The sequence below is a fragment of the Echeneis naucrates genome, chromosome 7, assembly GCF_900963305.1.
Source record: "Echeneis naucrates chromosome 7, fEcheNa1.1, whole genome shotgun sequence".
In the NCBI taxonomy this organism is placed as follows: Eukaryota; Metazoa; Chordata; class Actinopteri; order Carangiformes; family Echeneidae; genus Echeneis; species Echeneis naucrates.
The window spans coordinates 9,709,989-9,731,149 of record NC_042517.1 but is presented as its reverse complement, the minus strand read 5'-3'; the positions used below and the strand labels follow the sequence as shown (position 1 = coordinate 9,731,149).

The window sequence follows — 21,161 nt, the reverse complement described above, 5'->3', positions numbered from 1 at the left end:
TTTATTTATGGCATTTATTGTGTCTCATTTTAGACGATATTAACATATAAATGTCATGAATTTCTGGACAAGCCTTTTCCACTAACTGTCAATCTATATGTGTATTAAGTCTCCCTCTCTCTCTCCCTCAGATTTATTATAAAGCAGTGCGGGACATTGAGGCGGGGGAGGAGCTCTTAGTTTATATGAAGGACGGTGTTTTCCCGGAGGGATCCATGGCACCCAACCTACAAGGTAAGATTAATGCGCGTCATTAGCGCACTTTTTAAACAAACTCCAACCTGCATCCTGTGCCGCTTCCGCGGCCAACGCACCGCACAACCCGACTAATGCGACGGGGAAAAAGACAGCATCTGTCTCTCCAAGAAGTTCCTCAAGAAAAGTGAATTATGCGAATCATAAATTTTCAGGATGGAATTTAATCACACGTTAAAACATTTGGTCGAAGGCCCTTTTGGAGCAATAAGAAAGGCTGCTGTAGACTTATGGGGCCTCTGTCCCTCAAACACCTTCAACTAACACTTGTCATATTCATTTCTGAATGAAGTTAAGTTGGGAGTTTGCAGCTGTTTATAGGTCAGAGATTTATAATTTTATAATTTATAATTTTCTCCAGTTTGTCCCTAGAAATGCAGCCTCAGCATTTTTGGTGGTGGACTTAGGAAAATCAGTCTTTACAATCCCTCTGGTGAATTAAGTGGCATTGTTAGAATTTCCCTGAATTTAAATTGATATTATTTTAAAATATACATACAAAATGTTTGTCAGTTTTCGTTTTGTTTTGTTTTGGTTTTTTTTTTCTAAAGGATGTACACTTATTCAGTAATTACAAATGCCCTTTGTGGTCAAACCTGGTGTAAGACTTAAATCCACTGTTTTTGTCATCTATTCTATCATCCTTTTTGTAGTAATGTCAAAATTGTTGGCTAAGTAAATTTCACCTTCAAAGTAATTTTTTGATTTATATATAATAGTTTGAGCCTTGCTTTTCCACAGTAAAATGTGTAAGATCGCAGCTTGAATGCGAAGTGCTGAAGCTTTACACTGTTGTCTCTGCTCACCTTTCATGGCCCCCCTCTGTCCTGCCCCTCCCTTTGAGTAACCTGATTCACTGTATTCACTACCTTTCAACCATGTCTCTATATGTCAGATTGAATATTTTCAATATTTTATCTTTCATCTAACTTGGACAGCTGTTCAATGTGGATCTGGGCTTTTCTTTCAAAGTTCACTTAAGCGTAAAAGGGGCCGTAGTTCCGCTGTATTTCCTTAAACATCTTGGACTTATTGTGCTGAAATCCTGTTGTCAGGTAACATTGTTTTGTTGTGTTTCCAGTCTTTCTGGAACTAGGAATGAAGAGAAATCTCATTACTCTGACTTGTCATTGATTATAAAATGGTAGAGAGAGAACAAGATGTTCGTGAGATGTTCTGCAGTTCCCCAGCCTCCCAGCCCCCTCACTCATTTATGTGATGTAAGTTTATGTGCAGCTCTCCATGCCAAAGGCACAGGAGGAAACAGGAGCTCAATGCTGGCTTGATTATTGAAAAGAACCAGATTGGCCTGTTGCAGTAGTGAGTCAAAGATGCTGCAGAGTTGTAATTGATTTGTTCAATTCCTCTTTGTCTATGTATGTAAAGCCGAGAGAGGGAGGCAGAAAAAGATTTTCCACCTGCCAGAAGATATATGTCAAAGGCAAATTATTTGATGTTGTATGTTGGCCTGAGAACAAGATAACATGACAGTTTAGCATCTGCTGTTTTAAAGATGTTTGTTTATGAGGGAGCGAGAGAGGAAAACAGGGAGGAGGAGAGAGGAGGGCAAAGAGAGAGACAATAGAAGTGCACTTACTACAGGGATGAAAGTGTTTGTTTTGTTTGCCTGTCTCCATCTATTTGCTGGAGTGAGAGGGACAGGGCGGTAGCAGGGCTGAGGAGGGGGGAGCTTGGCAGTGCAGCCCTGCTCTCTCTGTCTGGCTTATCGAAGAAGGAATTTGAAGTAGAGGACTTGAGGAGTCCCCTGAGACCTCACCCATGCTCCCAGATTAGCTGCTAAACTGCACATAATTGTGCTTCCCTTCGTCTCCCAGAGAGCTATTAGTCTCCCTTTTATAACCCCTCCACCCCCCCTCATCCCACCCCAACCGTTCAGACCAGACTGACTGAGAAAACACAGGCACACTGATGCACATACGCAAGCACCTTCATTCACATACGTCCTCACTGAAACACACCTTACTATCCTCTCCGCTCCCCTGTTCCTGGAGTTGGCGAGTGCATATTTGATGCTCACCCATTTTCCCACCGTTTGAATCACATTTTGTTTCAGTTGTGCGTGAGCCAACTGTCCCTTTTTCTTTTTCTTTGTTTTCCACCCTTAAGGCTGACAGACAAAATCTATCTGAGATGTTTGAGCTTCTCCGCAAATCACAACCAACCCTCACACAGTAAAACACTTGCTCTTCATGAAATATGTGCACACTGGTGTCACAGTGAGCTAGTTAGTTTAGCATTTGAGCACAGTGTAATGGCCCATTGACCAGAAGGTCATTTATCCTTCTCCCCAAGGTTAGATATGTTGATGTTGCAACACTAATGCCCTTTTAATGTGTCCAAGAAGTTCCAGCTGGATAAACGGTCATATGCAATACAAAGCAGGTGAGCAATGCACTGTAAGTCATTTTGGTCGAACCCATTTAGTGCAGCTTGAGATGATGGATGGGTGTGCAAGGTGTGTTGGGACACTTGGGGAGCCGAGTCAGGCGTTGGCTGTTTGGGTCATGGCAAAGAGGGTATGGCAGGTTGGTGCTGAAATCACCAAGGGGTTGGCGCCACTGTGCCCCTGCTTACCTCTGTTCCTTGTGTCTCATAATTTTTGGAAATTTCTCACATGAGCACATGTGCGCGCGCACACACACACACACACACACACACACACACACACACACATACACATGTTTATACCTCTTCACAAAGACACTCCACTGGGCTTTCCCCAGATCTGTTGGACTTGGCATCAGACTCAGGAACTTGCTATTGAAATAGCTAGCCTGAGTTTTATGCATTTGACCTTGGTGGTGAGAAGTATTGTAAAGGTTATCAACATGGAAGGGGAAGACCAGCCCTGACTGTTTCCCCTGTGTGCTATTACACCTACAGGCTCAAACAAACACTTACTTTAACAGGCAATTAACTGTGTTAATGAAGGCTTCATGTCAGAGTCAATTGATTTCCATTTTATGTGATTGTCAATTGCAGTATTGTTGCTTTTTACCATTTGAATGGGAGTCCATTTAGCTGTCACTAACAAACAGATAGGTAATTGAGGTGTTGTTCTTGCTTAGTATCATTGACAGTGTTTATATAGAGTTCTGCATCCTCAGAAAGGGCTGCGTTAGTTAGCAAATTACTGTCTTGACTTCAATAAGATGTAAGCATCTTCATTTGAAAAGATTTTATGCCAGTGGAAACAGTGGCTTTGTGTCAAACACAATATCAAAAGATTTAAACATGAAATGGTTTATTAGACATGAAATTTGTAAAACTTTTGCTCACCCAGTTAGGGTGAATTTTAAAGAGTGAGTGCCGAATCGTGCAGTTGCTTAACAAATCTGAATGTGCGTGTGTTAAATGTGTAGACGAGCAGATGTACCGCTGTGAAGACTGTGATGAGCTGTTCTCCTCAACACTTGAGCTGCGGCGCCACCAGAAGTACTCGTGCTCCAGTGGCGGCTCTATCTTTGACACACTGAGAGAGGACTTCAAACAGGAGCGTGAGGACAGTGACGAGCCAATCCACGAGTGTAAAGACTGTGAGAAGATCTTCCCAAATGAGTACAGGTACACAGAGACACGTGATGATATTTACCCACAACTTGGTACTGAGACACACAAATGTTCCACACATATACAGTTGTCCACTTAACCTGTAAGGACCTGAATGATTAATTGATCCTGTGATGACAAACTTGTGCTCTCTTTATCAAGTTTGGGCCAGCACATGATAGTCCATACAGAGGAGAGGGAATACAAGTGTGACCAGTGCCCGAAAGCATTCAACTGGAAGTCCAACCTCATCCGTCACCAGATGTCACATGACAGTGGCAAACGCTTTGAGTGTGAAAACTGTGATAAGGTACAGCATAACCGGCACGTAAGTTGTGCACAGGACACACGGGCTTTTTCTGCTTCAGAAATTCTGCTGGTCTTGTGTTTTTAGTCTCATAATGGTAGTGGATGTAGATTTAGGCAATCTAAGAGAACAACATCCTTTATGTAGATATTAAAGCAATTAAAATGCTATATTTTTAGCAATAACAAAAAATTGATTGTCAAAATCTAACAAAAAAGGGAAATTATGTTTTTTTTTTTTTGTTTTTGTTTGCATAGTTAATTATAGTTTACATTGTATCTTTATACGCTTATTTCAAATTTCAGGTGTTCACAGATCCCAGCAACCTTCAGCGCCACATCCGCTCCCAACATGTGGGGGCACGTGCTCACACATGTCCTGAGTGCGGCAAGACCTTTGCCACCTCGTCAGGCCTCAAGCAGCATAAGCACATCCACAGCAGTGTCAAACCCTTTATCTGTAAGTAAGAGCTTAGGAAGTTGGTGATCATTTAATTCCTGTCCATATAATTCTCTATGTACACCAACAATGTGATCCTGTTTACGTCTTCTGAACCAAACAGATGAGAGAATATATTTGTATTGATATTCATTTCAGTATGTTCTGTAAATAATAGATTTAATCTGTTCACCTTTTCTTTTTTTTCTTTTTTTTTTTTTCATTCAAGCAGAGCTGACATTTGGCTTCAATTAGATTTTGGACGACCAAAAAAGCAAAGATAATTTTGATTCATAATTATTACAGTTTTTTTTTTTTTTTTCCTTAAAGTAATTGAATGCATGCAAGTCTTCAGAGTTTCTTGCACATGTTTAGTAATCATTTGCCAGTGAATTACATCACAATGCAAATATAGTAAATCGGGTTTTGCAATTTGCAGAATGATCCACAGAAAACAGCTGTGTTCCTTTTGTAGAGCTATTTTATCAGCCGTTTCTATTCAAATATGTGTGTTGGAGTTGCTTTGATATTCAGAGTTAGAGACAGTGTTAAAATGGGTTTAACCAGGCCCTGATGGGCTGCGTCTTTTTGCTCCCCCAGGTGAGGTGTGCCACAAATCTTACACCCAGTTCTCCAACCTCTGCCGTCACAAGCGTATGCATGCTGACTGCCGCACTCAGATCAAGTGCAAGGACTGTGGACAGTTGTTCAGCACTACCTCCTCCCTCAACAAGCATCGCAGATTCTGTGAGGGCAAAAACCATTATGGCTCTCCTGCGGGGATGTTCAACGCAGGCATTCCCATGAGCTCTAGTCCTATCATGGCCAAGGCCAAGTCCCATCATCCCCATCTTTCAGGTCTAAACCAGTCAGGTTTGGGATTCACTGATTACTTTCCCTCCCGACCTCACCCTCACGCTGGCTTGCCCTTTTCCCCAGGACCTCACGGCTTCCCATCACTCCCACATGGTTTTCCAGGTATCTTCCCCCCATCACTTTATCCACGACCACCTTTATTGCCGGCCAGTCCATTGATAAAGAGTCCGCTGAGCAGCAGCAGTCAGGAGGTGAAGCTGCCTCGGAGTCCCTTAGATGCACCTCCACTATCCCTGGTTAGCTCGACAAACAGCAGTGGAGGTAACGGTTTGAATCAAGTGGAAGAGAAAGAGAACAAACTGGATTTGTCCTCTAGTGGAGAGGCTAAGCCAAAATCTAAGATGGTGGACTTGTCTGACGGTAGCGATCTTGAAGATGTAAATACCACCAGTGGGACAGATTTGGACACCACCACTGGTACAGCTTCAGGTGATGGTTCTGACCTGGAGAGTGATGGAGAGAGTGAACGTGAGCGAAGTGGTAAAAGGAGGAAGTCATCTGGAGCCATATCAAGTCAAGAAAGTCACCAATTAGAGGACACAAACAATACGTTGATATCAGCTGTGTCTAGTTCGGGGAACCTCTCAATCGATCGTCCATTTCTGTCTGCTGCATCATCCCAGCACTCCTTCTTCCCTCCACCAGATGAGCAAGCCCTCCTTCCCACCACCACAAATGCCAATCCAGCTACCACAGATTCCATCAAAGCCATTGCTTCGATTGCTGAGAAATATTTTGGTCCTGGTTTGATTGGTCTTCATCAGGAGAAGAAGATGGGTCCACTGCCCTATCATTCCATGTTCCCCTTTCAGTTCCTTCCCAATTTCCACAACTCCCTCTATCCCTTTACTGCTGATCAAGGCGCTCTTAACCCTAGTATGTTCTTTAAGGCAGAACCCAAGTCCCCTCGTGAACAGCTGCACAAGATAGTGTCTGGTCCCCCAGGAGTTCCTGCTGCCTCCACAGAGTCACCATTTGATCTCACCACAAAGCCCAAGGAGAACAAGCTAGCTATTCCCACCCCAACAAATTCCTCAAACCCTAACAGTAGTACTGGAAGCAGTAGTGGACCTTTAGCAATATCTAGCAGTGAAGAACAGCCATTGGACCTCAGCATTGGCAGCCGCAGCCGGGGGGGTCATAATGGTGTGGCGGTTGAGCCACAAAATCGAAAGAACCATGCTTACGGAGTTGGAAAAGGGGCCAAGGATGAAACTCCAGCTGGGTTTCCACACCCCCACCCCCAGTCATTGCACCAATCCTCCATCTCCCAGCACCAGCAGCCCCAGGCACAGCCTCATCAGCCTCCACCCCTGCATTATGCCAAGCCATCAGCCTTCTTCATGGACCCCATATACAGGTATTTCAGCCCCAATTAGACCCTTAACGGCTATTCCACATGAAGCTTTTTCAGTTCAGCTGAAGTTGGTGATTAGCTTGTGCTTGGAGGCCGTGCATGAGTCTGACCTTGGTACGTAACCCTCTGCCTTGTTGTTGGTCCAGCAGGGTGGAGAAGAGGAAGCTACTTGACCCCGTAGGAGCTCTGAAAGAAAAGTTCCTCCGGCCTTCACCGCCACTCTTCCACCCACAGGTAGGCTCATACACACAGAACACACAAACACACACACAGAAAATCTAGAAAGGCACTTGATGCAATTTTAGATTGAAACAGTTAATGGTGAATGCACTTTGAACAAAAACTACATCAAGGGAATACAAAAGAAGGGGATTGACCTCCAGGTATTGCATACAGGCTGATTATTCCCAGATGCTATCAACTATTCTTTTCAAATCATGCATTATGTGAAAATACTTCAGTCCTGCCTCCCACGCTGGTCCAACCTGAATTGATAGGGCCCTATGCACCATCATTCCTCAGTGTTGATGTTATTTTCTCAAGGGTTCTGTATGATTTCTTCCTTTGTTTACTGAATGGCGCCTGTGTACCTCGTCACTTCTACCTTTTTCTGAAGACACAGACTGTTATCGCAGCCCCTTTGATAATCAGTCATATTGTTTGACTGTCCCTAGACCCACCCTGCCGCTACAAACCTTGATTACAAGGAATGATAGTATTAATAAAAGAGAGAATAATAACCGTTTGAATTGTAACAAACTACCTCTCTCGGCCGCACTAATCTTAGTTGTGGCATTGTTTCATGTGCTGCGAGCCCACAGGCCAGCTAATAACTCAATCCCCTCCAAGTTTTTTTTCTCTGTGGCTGGCTGGCTGGCTAGATAATAGCACCGTGTCCATCAAGGACATCCTGTGTTTGTGTCCAGGAGAATGGGGGGCTCTCGTTGGGGAAGTGGTTTAATCTGACCTGGAAATCTGTGTCCTCAATCAACTGTGACTTTGCAATACACACATTTGGTGCAAATACAGATAAAGTTACACATGAACAAGCATATACATAAGGGGTATTACACAAATATGTGTTTTTCTGCCTTTACAGATGTGTAAAGAGTATAATTTACCAGCAAAGCATTCAGTGAGCTGGGGACAAATACCTACAATCTGGCTTGTCTTCAAGAACTTGCCACTCAAGTTGTTTAATTTATAAAGTGTCACTGCCATAACTGATCAACATCTCCAAGATAAAAGGTTTTCAGGCTTCCTCATAGAAACGTCTTATATGAGAGTGTCTTAGCTGCGATCTTCCCAGTGTTCCAAACACAATGCTACCTCTAATTCAGTCTCATGACGGAATCACCCTGCTCCCCCTCCACCCGTTCTCAGACTGCGAATAAACACGTCGAGACGGAGTGTCTGTCCCTGTGTCTCTCTCGTACTGTATTCTCTAAAAAGGAAGGATGTAAGCTGTTTTTGGCAAATAAACTTCTACATAACTGGTCCCCTTTGTTCACAAGCTTCTAGGGGAAGGGAAGCAGCTATCAGTTGGGGGTATCTTAAACTAAATTGTACAGCTCCAATTGGGGCTCTTGAATGCCTCATTTAGTCAGTTTGCCAGCATGCAACTGTAGCCTTGGCAGAAGAAGGTAAAAGGCAGAGAGGGTGAATTGAGGGGAGTATGGTATTTGATCATTTATGGATGTGCTACAGGTCATGGAGGTGTCTCGCCTTTAACACAAACAAGGCTAAGCTCTGATATACTGCTTCCTCAAAGCTTCCATTCTCCGTCTCGTTCCCTCTCTCCTTTTTTATCTGACATTGTTTCTTTGTTTTCAGAGCTTTCTTTTTTTAACACCCACACACTGCTACAGTGAGCTTGTTACAGCAAAGCTTACAATTGAAGACCATAAAACACTAAGTGAAACCAAATCTGGTTGAATGAAAGTAAATTCTTTATCTAATATGATTTGGTGATCTTACCTATTCCTTTTTTGTTTTTTTTTGCCCTCTCCATGGGTGCCTCCTCACAGATGTCAGCTATGGAGACCATGACAGAGAAGTTGGAGAGCTTTGGTGCTCTAAAACTTGACGCACCGCCTAATTCGCTGCAGCACTCAGCTCATCCACTGTTCAATTTCCGCTCACCACCACCTTCCCTCTCAGACGCCATCCTCCGCAAGGGCAAGGAGCGCTATGCCTGCAGGTTAGAGTACATGACAGCCGGATTCCCATGCAGCGGCCCACCAGAAACGAAACTTTACTCAGACTCAACAAATGTGAAAAAATAAAATTGCACATCATTGAAATTAGCAAACGGATAACTTTTTCTTACTACAGCGTGAATTTAACCTTTTTTTTTCTACCCACCCAGCACCATAATGCACATTAATATACCAGGTGTCAGTGAGTGTAAAAATGGCACAGAAGACAGCGCCTTACAATTGATAAAACCAGGGTTTTGTGCATTACAGGTAGTAGTAATGGCCATGTAGCCACTGTATTTCACTCCTGTAAGTAAGTGAGCCCATAAGAGCGTTTTGGCTTTAACTATCTTTCACCTCCTTCTGTTTAGCTTTAGGCCCATAGGTCAGAGTGATCCATTCCATGATCAATCAAACTGAAGATCTGTTTGATCAAGTTGTTTAATTCTTTGTTCAGTTCTTTGTATTTAAACCCCCCCACCAGGATTTAAAAAATGATTTCCAGTGTTGGTCATCAGGTTTGCAGTCAATATAAACTGGATATTTTATTCATGTTTCTCATCCATCCATTCTCCCTGTCAGGTACTGTGGGAAAATCTTCCCTCGTTCAGCAAACCTCACCAGACACTTGCGGACACACACAGGGGAGCAACCCTACAGGTATTATATTGTATTGTATTCTTCTTTAATTTTGATAAAAGGCTATTACTGTCCACAGATGCTCTCATGGATGTTTTTCCCTTTGTGTGCTTGTCTTCCTCTCATTCTCCAAATCTGATATCCCTCCACTGGTACTTTCTCTTTGGGACTTGTAATTATAATTTGTTAAGATTTGTTGGACTCTATCTGTGTTGTAACAAACTCTCCAACTCGTTTTATTTTCAGACTTTTCGTCATTCTTGGTGTGCTTGTGCTTGCCATGCTTGTAAAAACTGTACAGCTTCTGCTGATCCTATCTGGTTGAAATCAGTCCGTGCTCATAATGCCATGCTGCCTCACGTTTAAACCACGTTTCACCTTCTTTTCTCCTTTGGCAGGTGTAAATACTGTGACCGTTCATTCAGCATCTCATCCAATCTTCAGCGCCACGTTCGGAACATCCATAACAAGGAGAAACCTTTCAAATGTCACTTGTGCAACCGCTGCTTTGGTCAGCAAACCAACCTTGACCGCCATCTCAAGAAACACGAGCATGAGAACATTCCTGGTCAGTCTGCTACATCCATGAGTCTGTTTTCTCTGAGAAAAGTGAGGCTGTGAGAACTGCAATGTAGTTATTGAACAGGGAATGGCTATTTGGTGTTCGTGGACTGGATAATGAAAGGCTCACATTACGTGTTAGAAGAATTAAATCTTTACCTCAAGAAATGTTTACTTAGCTATTGTAAATTATTTAAAGTGGGGAAAACCTTAATTAATTTATATGCATGTACTTTTCCGGCTGTAGTGCCAAAAATAACGTTCTCTACCCATCATGGAAGTACGCCCCATTGGAAGGATGGAAAACAGTTTTTGAACTGAGTGATTGTATCTGTTAGTATTTCCATCCAGGTCATCTGTCATTCACAGTTGTGTTGACAACTATGAATTCAAAAGGACTCTAATGAAACAAGGCACTGCACTTACGCTGTTTGTCCCAAGTTAAGCTGTAAACTGCTGTGCTTTTCCTAGCACACACCAAATTTCTCAAATACCAAAGAATGCCATTGTTTGCCTTTAGTAAAGTATTTTAATAGGAAGCAATTCATAAACAAGTTCCTGTGGCAAAGCAACCAGATGTTTCCTGATGTGTCCTTGATGAGAACACTGCTTATTCTCATTTCTATGCCAAATTGAAGCAAACTGTATCATCTGCTAAAAAAAAAGTTCAGTCTCATCTGGGTGCTGTCATTAAACAGTTTACATGATCAGCTCAAATAATATGAGACCAACGGGCCTGTCTGCTCACACGAGCAAGGCAAAAAAAGGGAAGGGCAAAGCCTCTAATGCTGTAAAATATTTTTTCCCCTAAAGTCTGGTGAGAAAAATCTGTGCAGTTCATTTCATCTCAAGCAAAAGTTTTGGATTTCCTAAAACACATAGATTTAAAATAGCAAATCAGTATCAAAAACTGCATTTCCCAAAGTATGACAGTGTGCAAAAGTGGGAAAAAAGGCAAATGCAGAAGAGCAATATAAAAAAAATCCCCCTGTTAAACTATTAAAGGGTTTGTCTTTTGTTTTTTGCCACTGTTTGTCTTATCCACAAAATTCCATGATGGTCTCCACAGAGTTGTTAAAAATATACAATGTCAGTTTTTGGTATAATATTAACCTTTGAATTATGTGCATAATAACTCTCGTGATATTTAGTGTTCTCCTGAAACTCATCTATTATGTATGTCTGATGATCATCAAACTAATCAGCATACTGCTTTTGGTTGTGTGTACGTGTATGTGGCTGGTGCGCATGTCCATGTGTGTTTATGCGTGTGGGTGTGTATGTCTGCACGCTTTCCTCAACAGTGAGCCAACAGTCCGGGATACTTTCCAACCTAGGAACCACCATCTCCTCGCCAAACTCCGAGCCAGACAATCATGCACTTTTAGATGAGAAGGAGGACTCGTACTTCTCGGAAATCCGCAACTTCATTTCCAACAGTGAGATGAACCAGGCCTCCAGTTCCATGGATAAGAGGTAACAAAAAAAAAAAAAAAAAACACTCGCACAGACCGCATTTGTATTAAGATTTTTGCAAAGGCCTTCAGTGATTGCATGTGATCCAGGAGCATACCACTCTGCTTTTCATGTCAAGCTCTAATTCCTACCCCAACTTCATCTTAAATTTAACCTCAAACCACGCTCCAAAGTAGAAAGATCATTCAAATTACTTCACTTTGACTTTAAACTTCTTATCTTACCAGGATATATAGTGCTTACAGGTATGGGAATTCAGGGAGTTGGACCAAGTAAAAGTTGCAGCAGCTTCTTAGGTTTGTTTGCGACCTTTTCCCTCTCCTGTCTGCACAGCAGCATGCAGCACATGCCGATCCTTGGTACACAGTGCTCTCTAGTGGCTTGAAGATGGTTGGCAATAATCACCAACTTCAGGGCTACATCCCAGTCCCACCTTACAGTTGGTCACTTTTTAATGCCATTTTCATAATATCAGGTATATTTAGTGTGCATAGACTACTTAAAATTAAAATTAAAAAAAATTGTTTCGGTGACAAACACAAGAGTTCATCTTAACAAATAAAGTTTTTCCAGTTTGACACATTTCAGACGTGTCTAAGAAGATCTAGAGCTGTTAGTTGGTGAATTCATCTGTTCACCAGTAACTCTGGGGACATTGATCATCCTGTAGTTTTATTTTTTTTTTTCCCTGTAAAAAAATGAATGAAAAAAAATGGTTAATTTGAACCCAAGAGCAACGCTGGTCCTTGAATGAAAGGGTCAGCCTTTTGCTCTAAATCCTGAAGTGCTTTCAGCGTTAGTAGCTCAGTTGGTGGGAAGCTTCCAAGGTAGGGACAAAGAAGGTATCACAGAGGAAAAGGAATGTTTTTTGTCTTTCAGTCAGTGGTTTGCCTTCTTTCCCCAACTTTGTACACTCTTCATTTTTCTCTAATTCATGATGTGAATTCCTTTCTGGTAGTCTCACTTTCTGTCTGCCTCTTCCTCCATCATCCCCCCTCCCTCTTGTCAACACGCATTATGGCTAGCAGACCTAGTGGCAATTTAGCCCCTCTGCCATCTGGGATCAATACTGAGTCTCATCCACAACAAACTGGCCTGACATTTTAATATCTGTAATTCAGACTAAGTGTTATGCTTTCTGTCCTCCCACCAGACAGCCCACTGTTTATTCTCCCTCTGAGTGACTGAAGTCAAACGCCAAACGCAAACACACATTCATGGATGACTATCTGTAATCGCTCTTAACCGCCCTCGCAATGCAGTTTCTCCCTCTTTTAAACCCCTTTTTCAACATCATAGCCAGTCAAAATAAAAGTCCCTGGTAGCTGTTGTTTTCACATGAAAACTTTCTTTGACTAGTTTCCAAGCTGGGGACGTCATAGAATCTGAGGCAGCACTGCTGGTCTGAGGGTGGGGAGTTTCAGACAAAATAGTTAGGGGTTTAGATGTACAGGATGTCTCCAACGCTGGTATGTTGAAGGAATAGGAGGCGTCTGCCTCCTCAGGACCATAATCCGGGTCATAATTAGAGCTGGAACAAAGATCCAGGCCGTGGCCTGAGCGCTCTGGTTTGGACGAAATCTGGGACTGGGCTTCAGTGACTGGCAGTTTGGACCCTGAGGGGAACTCAGGTTGAGGCATTTATCTAGGAGATCCACTGATGATGGAGCTCTTCCCCCTTCCACTGGCCATACCCATAGCCCTAGCCCGCTAACACAAACACCCAACTGACGTGTTTAGACTAAATGACAAAACCCAGGGCCCCCTATGTCAGAGCTACGCTTCTTTCTCTGTACACAGGCATGGACTTTTTCCCTGCCAAACAGTTCTGCAATTTGATTATGGTGATATTTAATCTAGATTGAAAGAGGAGAACTGCACACCCCCTCCCGCCAAAAGTCCCCCCGCTTGCATTTACCCACCCACTGCGTGTGACCCAATCCTGTCCCTGTGCACCCCTTCCCAGAGGTAATCCTGTCTGATTTGATAAATGTCCACTGTGTGGAAAAAAATGGAAGGGGTAAATTTGCCGTCCCAGAGGAAATGATATCATGAGCCATGACATCGTGGTCTGAGGGTGATGGAGGGGGAGTGGGGGTGCTGGCTGGAAAATGTACAGATGGCAGGTCATAATGGCGGTGTGCTGATAGCCTATTTGCAGATCAGCCTGTCATCTTCCTTCAGTCACAAAAAGTATGCTCCGCCACTGCACCGAGTGCAGAGAATCAGTTTGAAACTGGTCATCTCCGGCTGCGCGTCTGAGGAGCCAACCAATTAATCATGTGTAGGCCGTTTGATCTCACACTGTCAGTACCCATGTTGTTTGTGTGGACACTGGAGTTCAACTGTGCATATGCTGTCAACAGATTATTTATGTTTCTCTTTTTGGCCATGATGAGTCATTTCTTTAGCCGCTCAGGAAATGGTAATGGCCACCTCGCTCCAGACTAGACATGGGCCCCAGAGAACAAACTAAAACAAGCTTCTTTAGTTCCTCTTTAAATCGATCTTCTTTTTGACTCCCTCCTGCTCACTAGACTGCTCACACTCTGGTCCACTGTTTCTTTCACAGTTTGACAATGGCGCAGATGGGATAAACAGAACTATTGAAATGAGACAACTGCAAAAAAAAAAAAAAAGAGGCACAAAAATGAATAACACTTCCTCCCTGTTGTGGCCTTTGATCCCTCGGTAGATGCGACCAGGCTGAGGAGGAACGCCCACCAAGCCACAGCTTGTCCAACTCTAAGCTGGGGCTCCATAGGCTGGAGGAAGAGGAAGAGGAGGTGGAGGGTGATGATGAAGAGGAGGAGGAAGGCAGCCTGACAGAGAAGTCTCACGATGAGGCGCCTGAGTCTCCATCTCCCGTCACAACAGGAGTGTATGAAGAGGATGAGGAGGAGGAAGAGACAGAGGCAGCTCCATTGGCTATGAGCTACGAACACACTCGCAGGTACTCATCTTGTTAACTACACAAAAAAAACACAAAAGTCCAAACTCTGGATGCTTTAACCCGAATCTACACAGAAATCATTACTTTGACCAACTTTCATTTTCACACAACACTCTAAGGACAATGGCACAACACGAACATTTTAAACACTTGTGTTTAGCTAACAGTAGGTCAGTCCTCTGGTTCTTCTCTCTTTATACATTCCCTCCGTCAGTCCGTCCCCTCTATTAATCAAATCTCTCCTTTTCTCCTTTTCTTTCCATCTTAATACCTTATTGCATTAACTCACCATCTATTCCATCCTGTAATTTTTCTTTTAATTTCTTCATCCGTTCATCCATCCATTTCTACCATCCGTGCATCCATTGATGTGCAGGTGTATAGAGGAGGCGGGCTCTCTCTTGGACCTGGAGGGTCTGCCCAGCTTTCCCAAGAGCCTGGATGGGTTACGTAAAGCAGCCAGTGACGAGCAGCCCTTTGATGTTAAAGACATATTTAACACTTCACTAGAGTCGGAGACACTGAAAGAGTCATTGTACAGGCAGGCTAAAACTCAGGTATGTGACTGGACAGAGAACACATGTTCTGAGATCACAGAAAAAAAGGACTAAATTAATCCTGTGGTTCCAGAGAGAAGAGATGAGATGGATCTTTGCTGATGTGGAAAAGAAAAAGTAGTTTTGACCTTTAACATCTTTCCTCTCACTTAACCTTCTAACATTTCTGTGAACTGCCCTTTTCTTTCCTTCGGCCCTCAGTTTTAAAACTGTCTAATCAAACATCATTACATTCTATTTTGTCAAGAATACATGTTGCCTGCGAATCTATAAATAAGTCCAGTGGTGCGAGAAATACAAGCAGTCATGCAATCGTATTATGAAATATCTTGACAGTTCACAGGATAAGTGGAGAAATGTTTCTGAAAAGAATTATTTCAAATATCGAACTGCACAGTTTTCTCTTTTAAAAGCCGTCTGATTTATCCCCCAGGCTTATGCAATGATGCTGTCTCTCTCGGAGAACAACCCTTTGCACGCGCCCTCCCAGAACTCTCTGGACGCTTGGCTGAGCATGGGAGGTGGACCGTCTGAGACGAGCAGCTTTCACCCACTCAACCACATCTAGACAAGAGAGAAGAAGAAGAAGTGGGAGGAAGAGTAGGAGGAACACAGGTTTCATGAATGGATAGAAACATGAGACTGAGTGGACATGAGTAGCGAGAAGACGTGGAGGTCGAAGAAGAATTCAGTCACATACATTCAAGATAGAGAGAATGTGTTTGTGTGGTTACGTGTGTTCATTTGTGTGTGTGTGTGTGTGTGTGAGTGAAAGAGAGAAAGAAAAGAGAGGAGGCAGCGATTGTCCCTGGGTGAGGGGTCTCGCCAGACTCTTTCAAAGAGAAAGCACTGCTAAGCTCCTGTTGATGTGAAGGACATGATGAATGCTTCTCAACAGCATTGAAACTCTGCATTACTCAGTTCCACCTTAAGTCCACAAGGCTCACTCCAGCACCACAGAGACCTGCATCGGGCTCTCATGAAGACACTTAATGACTTATGAGTCTCTAAAGTTTGTGTACACCACCTACTACAAGCACTGCATGTCCACAAGGGGGTGGTGTTCACCAGGAACATAGTAGGCGCGTGCACTAATGCTCCAGGTTTTCCCCACCATCATGGGCAACCCAGTCACTGACCTTGTTTCAGTTGTAAGTGCAAAATCAACAATAGCACCACGCTAAATATTACTTGAGGAAACTTGTGTGTGCTTTCTTCAATTCCAGTAGACTGTTGTGATTTTTGAACGATTTAATGGAAAATGATGTTCAGTGTGCAAATGTGCACAGCAACTGGTGATTTTAATGAACTATCTGGGACACTAGCCATTGTAATTGGTTGCCCAATTTGATCATGCTGAATATGAATTGAAATTATACTCAAAAAATGAGGAAGTCTCTCTCTGCTTTGTTTATTTCATCGTCATTTGTTAATTTTATTTACTTTCTTTCCTCTTAGATACCACAGTATTGTTTCTTTGTAGGCACCACAGTGCTAAATAGTTAATATAATTATTTTAGAGAAGGACCAAAATTGTATGATATTGTCATATGATGTAAAAAATAACCTAGATGTTCATAGCAAGAGTGGTATGTGCCAAATAACCCATAGAAAATGTTCTCTCTGACAATCATTTCATGTCCAAGGGGCTTACATTTGCTGTCATAGATTTTTTTTTTCTTATTACACTCTTATATATTTGATTTGATTTGATTGTGTGTATGTATTTATTTCTGGTTGTTTTGTCATGACTTGAGGAATGAAAATGAAGAATAGTCATTTTATCCCTCTTTTCTTTTTGCTGAAGGAATGAACGCCTATCAGAACGTGGGGGAGATTCTGAATCTCTGGTTTTGATGCGTTAGTGTGCCAAATGGAAAGAACCCATGAAATTAACAGTTTATTTATAGATTAAAGATAGCTGTAGTTAGCTTTAGATCCTATTTGGCATTGTAAAGTCCTGCATTGTTTTGTTTTGTTTTTTCCCCCAGTTCAACAATTGTAACCCAGTATACTGAATGCATCTAGTTCAAATTGCTTCAAGTGTTGGGGAGGAGGGGCAGACTCACTATGAATGTCAGAAAAGGGGCATTACTTTGTCGCACTATTCAATCTGACTTGTTTCTATGACATCAAGTTCCCTTTCCCTTTTTCATTTGATAGGTATCCAACAAATCGTCCTTTTAAAAAGGTCTAAAACACTTCCCTGCATGAACATCCGGTCATGCAAGAAGGATGGCAAGGACTAATGAAACCAAAAGCAGAGAGGAAACTAAACCACAGATAGTATTAAAATGGACATCATATTTCTGCTGGTCAGTCAGATTCTGGATGGAGAAAACATAAACACTTGATCATGAGTTTAGCATAACATTAAATTCCCTGTTATTTCTGAGATCATGCTGAGAACTCATTCCATGTGGACCATATGGTAGCTGCGCCATGGAGGGCATGAGTCATTTACTGTAGATAACTGTAGATAGCTGCAGGAGGCACGGGGGCTTGAGTATTGTTGATCATTGTTGCCTTGGTCCTTCCTGCGTACTGGGACTTTGAGAACTAGGCCTGATGCTGTATTTTCAAACTAGCACTTAAACCATATGGGTCTAAGCCATAAATTGATCAGGCTTAGGTCTCTAAAGCTTACAACACAGATCAATTTTCAGACGAGTTGAACTTTCAGTAGATGAGCAGCGTGTGCTCTACATGGAGAAATAATGAAAACCTGAAATGGAAGCACTGTAATTTTTTTTTTTCACAAAAGCAGGTGGTAGTGTGATGCTAGGACTGCTGCATCATCTCATTTTTCTAAAGACAGAAGTCTTTTTTCTTTTCTTTTCTTTTTTTTTTTTACAATTCTACTGAATGAGATTTCATTCATGGTAAACACATTGTTTTCCAATTCGTGGTAATAAAATGTAAAGACTTGGGTCGCTAAGTTTTTTGGTTGACTATATGTAGTAATTCATGTCATGGACTACTGTAATAAGTACGCGCTGTGTAAAGCAAAGGAATTGAAAGCATTGAAGTATTCCATTTTGCCAACTTCAGAAAGTATTCTGGCAGATGGTGGCTGAAATATATTTCAGCATAATAGAATATGGTTGCTATTTCCCCCCCAACTGTTACAGGAGAAGGTAAAAATATACACATTGTTTCTTTTTAACTGTATAGTATTTTGAAGAATGAAAAACAATGGTGCATTTGTCTGAAGAAGAAAAAAAAATCATTGAAAAATATGGGTTTAAATGGATGGTGCTTGTTTTGTTTGAATCTGAGTTGTATATCGCCTCTGTTATGTTTATTGCAAACAAACAAAAAAAAGATATTGTGCATGACATGTTTAGCAGTCATAATGATGTCCATTTGTGAAATGTGTATCAAATAAAAAAAAAAAAAAGGAAAAAAAAGAAAAGAAAAAAATAAATCCGTAGATGCACTTATTGTACATGTGGTTAGGTTAGTAGGTTTGACTTCAAGTTCTTGACTGCCTTACAGATGTTGGGCAGGTGGCTCTGAAAGACATAGTAAAGATTTGTGGGAGAAGACATAATGAAAAACAATAAAGGATTGTAGAATAATATTGAACAATTCTGAAATTGCAGTTCTTTTGATGCTTGTGATTATTGAAGATGTACTTTAGAGAAATTTCATTGAAAAGATATGACTCTGATGTTAATTCTGTAGAATAGCAATGTATACCAAATGTAATCTTTCCAATGCTATGAAGAATTTATACATGAAATTGATATGCAATAAAACCTGTGTGCTTTTTAAATAATACATCCACTGTGTGTTTGTGAAATATAGGTCAAACAAGAAGACTGTGTTTTAGCGCCTTCATCTTTAAAGCCATTACTGTCAGCTAATAAACCCACTATAAATGGTTTCTCATCATAAAGTTATTCTCTGGTAAGATGAATTAGTATCCACATATTTCTTTCACTGAATTAATTAATTTCTCTCAGAATCAGAAGGTCATACTTAACTTTTTGTCCACAGTAAACACCACCAGAGGTGGTGGAGTGAGAGCGTGGGAGAGAAAGACAAAGCAAGGAAGATCAATAAATGAGAGTAAGAGACAAATTATCTTCACATTTCTAAATAAAGACATACACATTTTATAGCATTCACTAAATATTCAGTTGTTGGTACTTTTTTAAGTGAGAAGCTCTTTTTAAGATAAAAATGCTTAGAGAAACAGGTAATATGTTTAAATTGATCTTAATGTGTGATCATTGCTCTCTTTGCCTTTATAAATAAGATACTTGCACTTACTGTTTTGGCCATACGAAGTCCTAAAGCCCAGATGATCCATCCTCATGCATTACAACGTTCTTCAGTGCTAACTCTGAAATCCTGTGCTGCCAACAACGTGACGGATCTGAGACAACCCCAGCTGTGCAGATTGCAGGCCTTCCAGTAAAAGCCACCATTGCTGTCAGAGGGAATGCATTCCTTCGTTTTACAGACCACAAAGAAGCAAATGGTACTGTGCCCTGTCAGACACAAAGCCAGGCCCACAGGATCAAGGAAGGTTTTGTCAAGCCACCATACCATTAATGTGCAAGATTACAAAGCCAGCCACTTCTGTTTCACTCTCTTCCCTGCTCCTTGTTGTGGAGGAGCCGACCCCAGAAGTCATCACTGTCATCACTGTCAACACTGTCAACACTGAGGGAGGGTGGCACGATGCTGTCCACTTCCAGCACAGTTATCACAATCCGGTCCTCGCCACACTGCTCCTCCCTGTGAGGGTTAGCGTGATTAAGAGGTAAAATCAGCAGCAGCATGAGGCATGTATGAAAGCAGGAGCAACATGCAAGTAAGGAGGAGGATAATGAACAAAAGCAGGGGGAGCATGACAGAATGCAGGATGAACATGGGGGAACAGAGGCATGTGGGAAAGCGTGAGCAGCATGGGGGAAATGAGGAAAAGCAAAAGGAGCAGCAAAGGGAGCAGGATGGAAATGTTGCCCCTACATGATGGGAACTGCGGGTGTGAAGGAGGTGGTGAAGACCGCGGCCATCAGCGGGCCACATTTTCAGAAAATGGAGGCTTAAGGACTAAACTGATGATGTTTGATCATTTGATCATTTAATGATGACTAGTTTTACTGTTGTGACCAACATCAGTGGAAAAATGAAGACTCTTCTGGACAAGGATAAAGACTTAAAGATGGACAAAACAAGTTACCACTGAGATACCTTTCATAGTTTTTTTACACGTTATCATGACAGATTTCACCGAAGAAAAACACCTTAAGCCTTTTGCAAAAAACATTTAAAACAAAAACATCCAATGTCCCCAATTTCAGAAAAAGCTCAAATTGATCACTGAACTGTTGCAGTCTGTCGTTCAATTCCACGTTTAATTGTATTTATCTCTCAGGATCAAAACACCACCCGATCTGTTTCTGAGTTTTGGGAGTTTATCTGAGAATCAATTTTTTCCAATTAATTGATTTTTAATCTGAAAAAAAGGGGACTACTAATGCAACAACTAAGAAATAAAGATTAATTGTTCAGCTCTGATAAAAGTTTAAAGCTTAAAGGTCTCATCGAAGCCAAATTTGGAGAATTTGATGCAATCAATAAAAAAACAACAGTATTTTCAAATCAACACATAATAATTAAAATATTCGGCTGCTGTCCTGTGAAAATGAGTCCGTTTTTATCCCCTAAAACTAATTTGACACCAAGAAAACATGGAGTGGCTCTCAATGCTGTGTTTTCCTCACAAACCGACAAACATTTCATCATTTTTAATCTTTATATTTAACAATTAACATGAATTTAGTGCTAACGTTGACCTGAAACCTTCTTTTCCAGAGTCCAAAGAGAAAAATGTATTTAAAAAGAACAGCAGAAGATGTCTCACCTGAAAAAGACCTGATGAACCGTCTGACTGCGTCAGCAGGAGCCTGCTCCATGGAGGAGGGGACTGCTGACTTCTGTGGACTTTTCCAGGTGT

The 21,161-nt window shown here is 41.7% G+C and overlaps 1 protein-coding gene across 1 annotated transcript in view; it reads left to right on the top strand.

The window, feature by feature from the left end:
• Positions 1–15,774, top strand: part of prdm16 (PR domain containing 16) — a 167,779-nt gene extending 152,005 nt beyond the window's left edge. Inside the window, exons 5-16 of the mRNA XM_029506118.1 lie at positions 132–234; positions 3,639–3,840; positions 3,988–4,153; positions 4,438–4,591; positions 5,138–6,806; positions 6,950–7,037; positions 8,831–9,003; positions 9,584–9,661; positions 10,039–10,208; positions 11,506–11,677; positions 14,373–14,630; positions 15,621–15,774. Of these exons, the coding sequence (XP_029361978.1) occupies positions 132–234; positions 3,639–3,840; positions 3,988–4,153; positions 4,438–4,591; positions 5,138–6,806; positions 6,950–7,037; positions 8,831–9,003; positions 9,584–9,661; positions 10,039–10,208; positions 11,506–11,677; positions 14,373–14,630; positions 15,621–15,633 (3,246 nt within the window). The 3' untranslated portion in view covers positions 15,634–15,774. The remainder of the gene's footprint in view (positions 1–131; positions 235–3,638; positions 3,841–3,987; positions 4,154–4,437; positions 4,592–5,137; positions 6,807–6,949; positions 7,038–8,830; positions 9,004–9,583; positions 9,662–10,038; positions 10,209–11,505; positions 11,678–14,372; positions 14,631–15,620) is intronic.
• Positions 15,775–21,161: the final 5,387 nt, after the last annotated feature.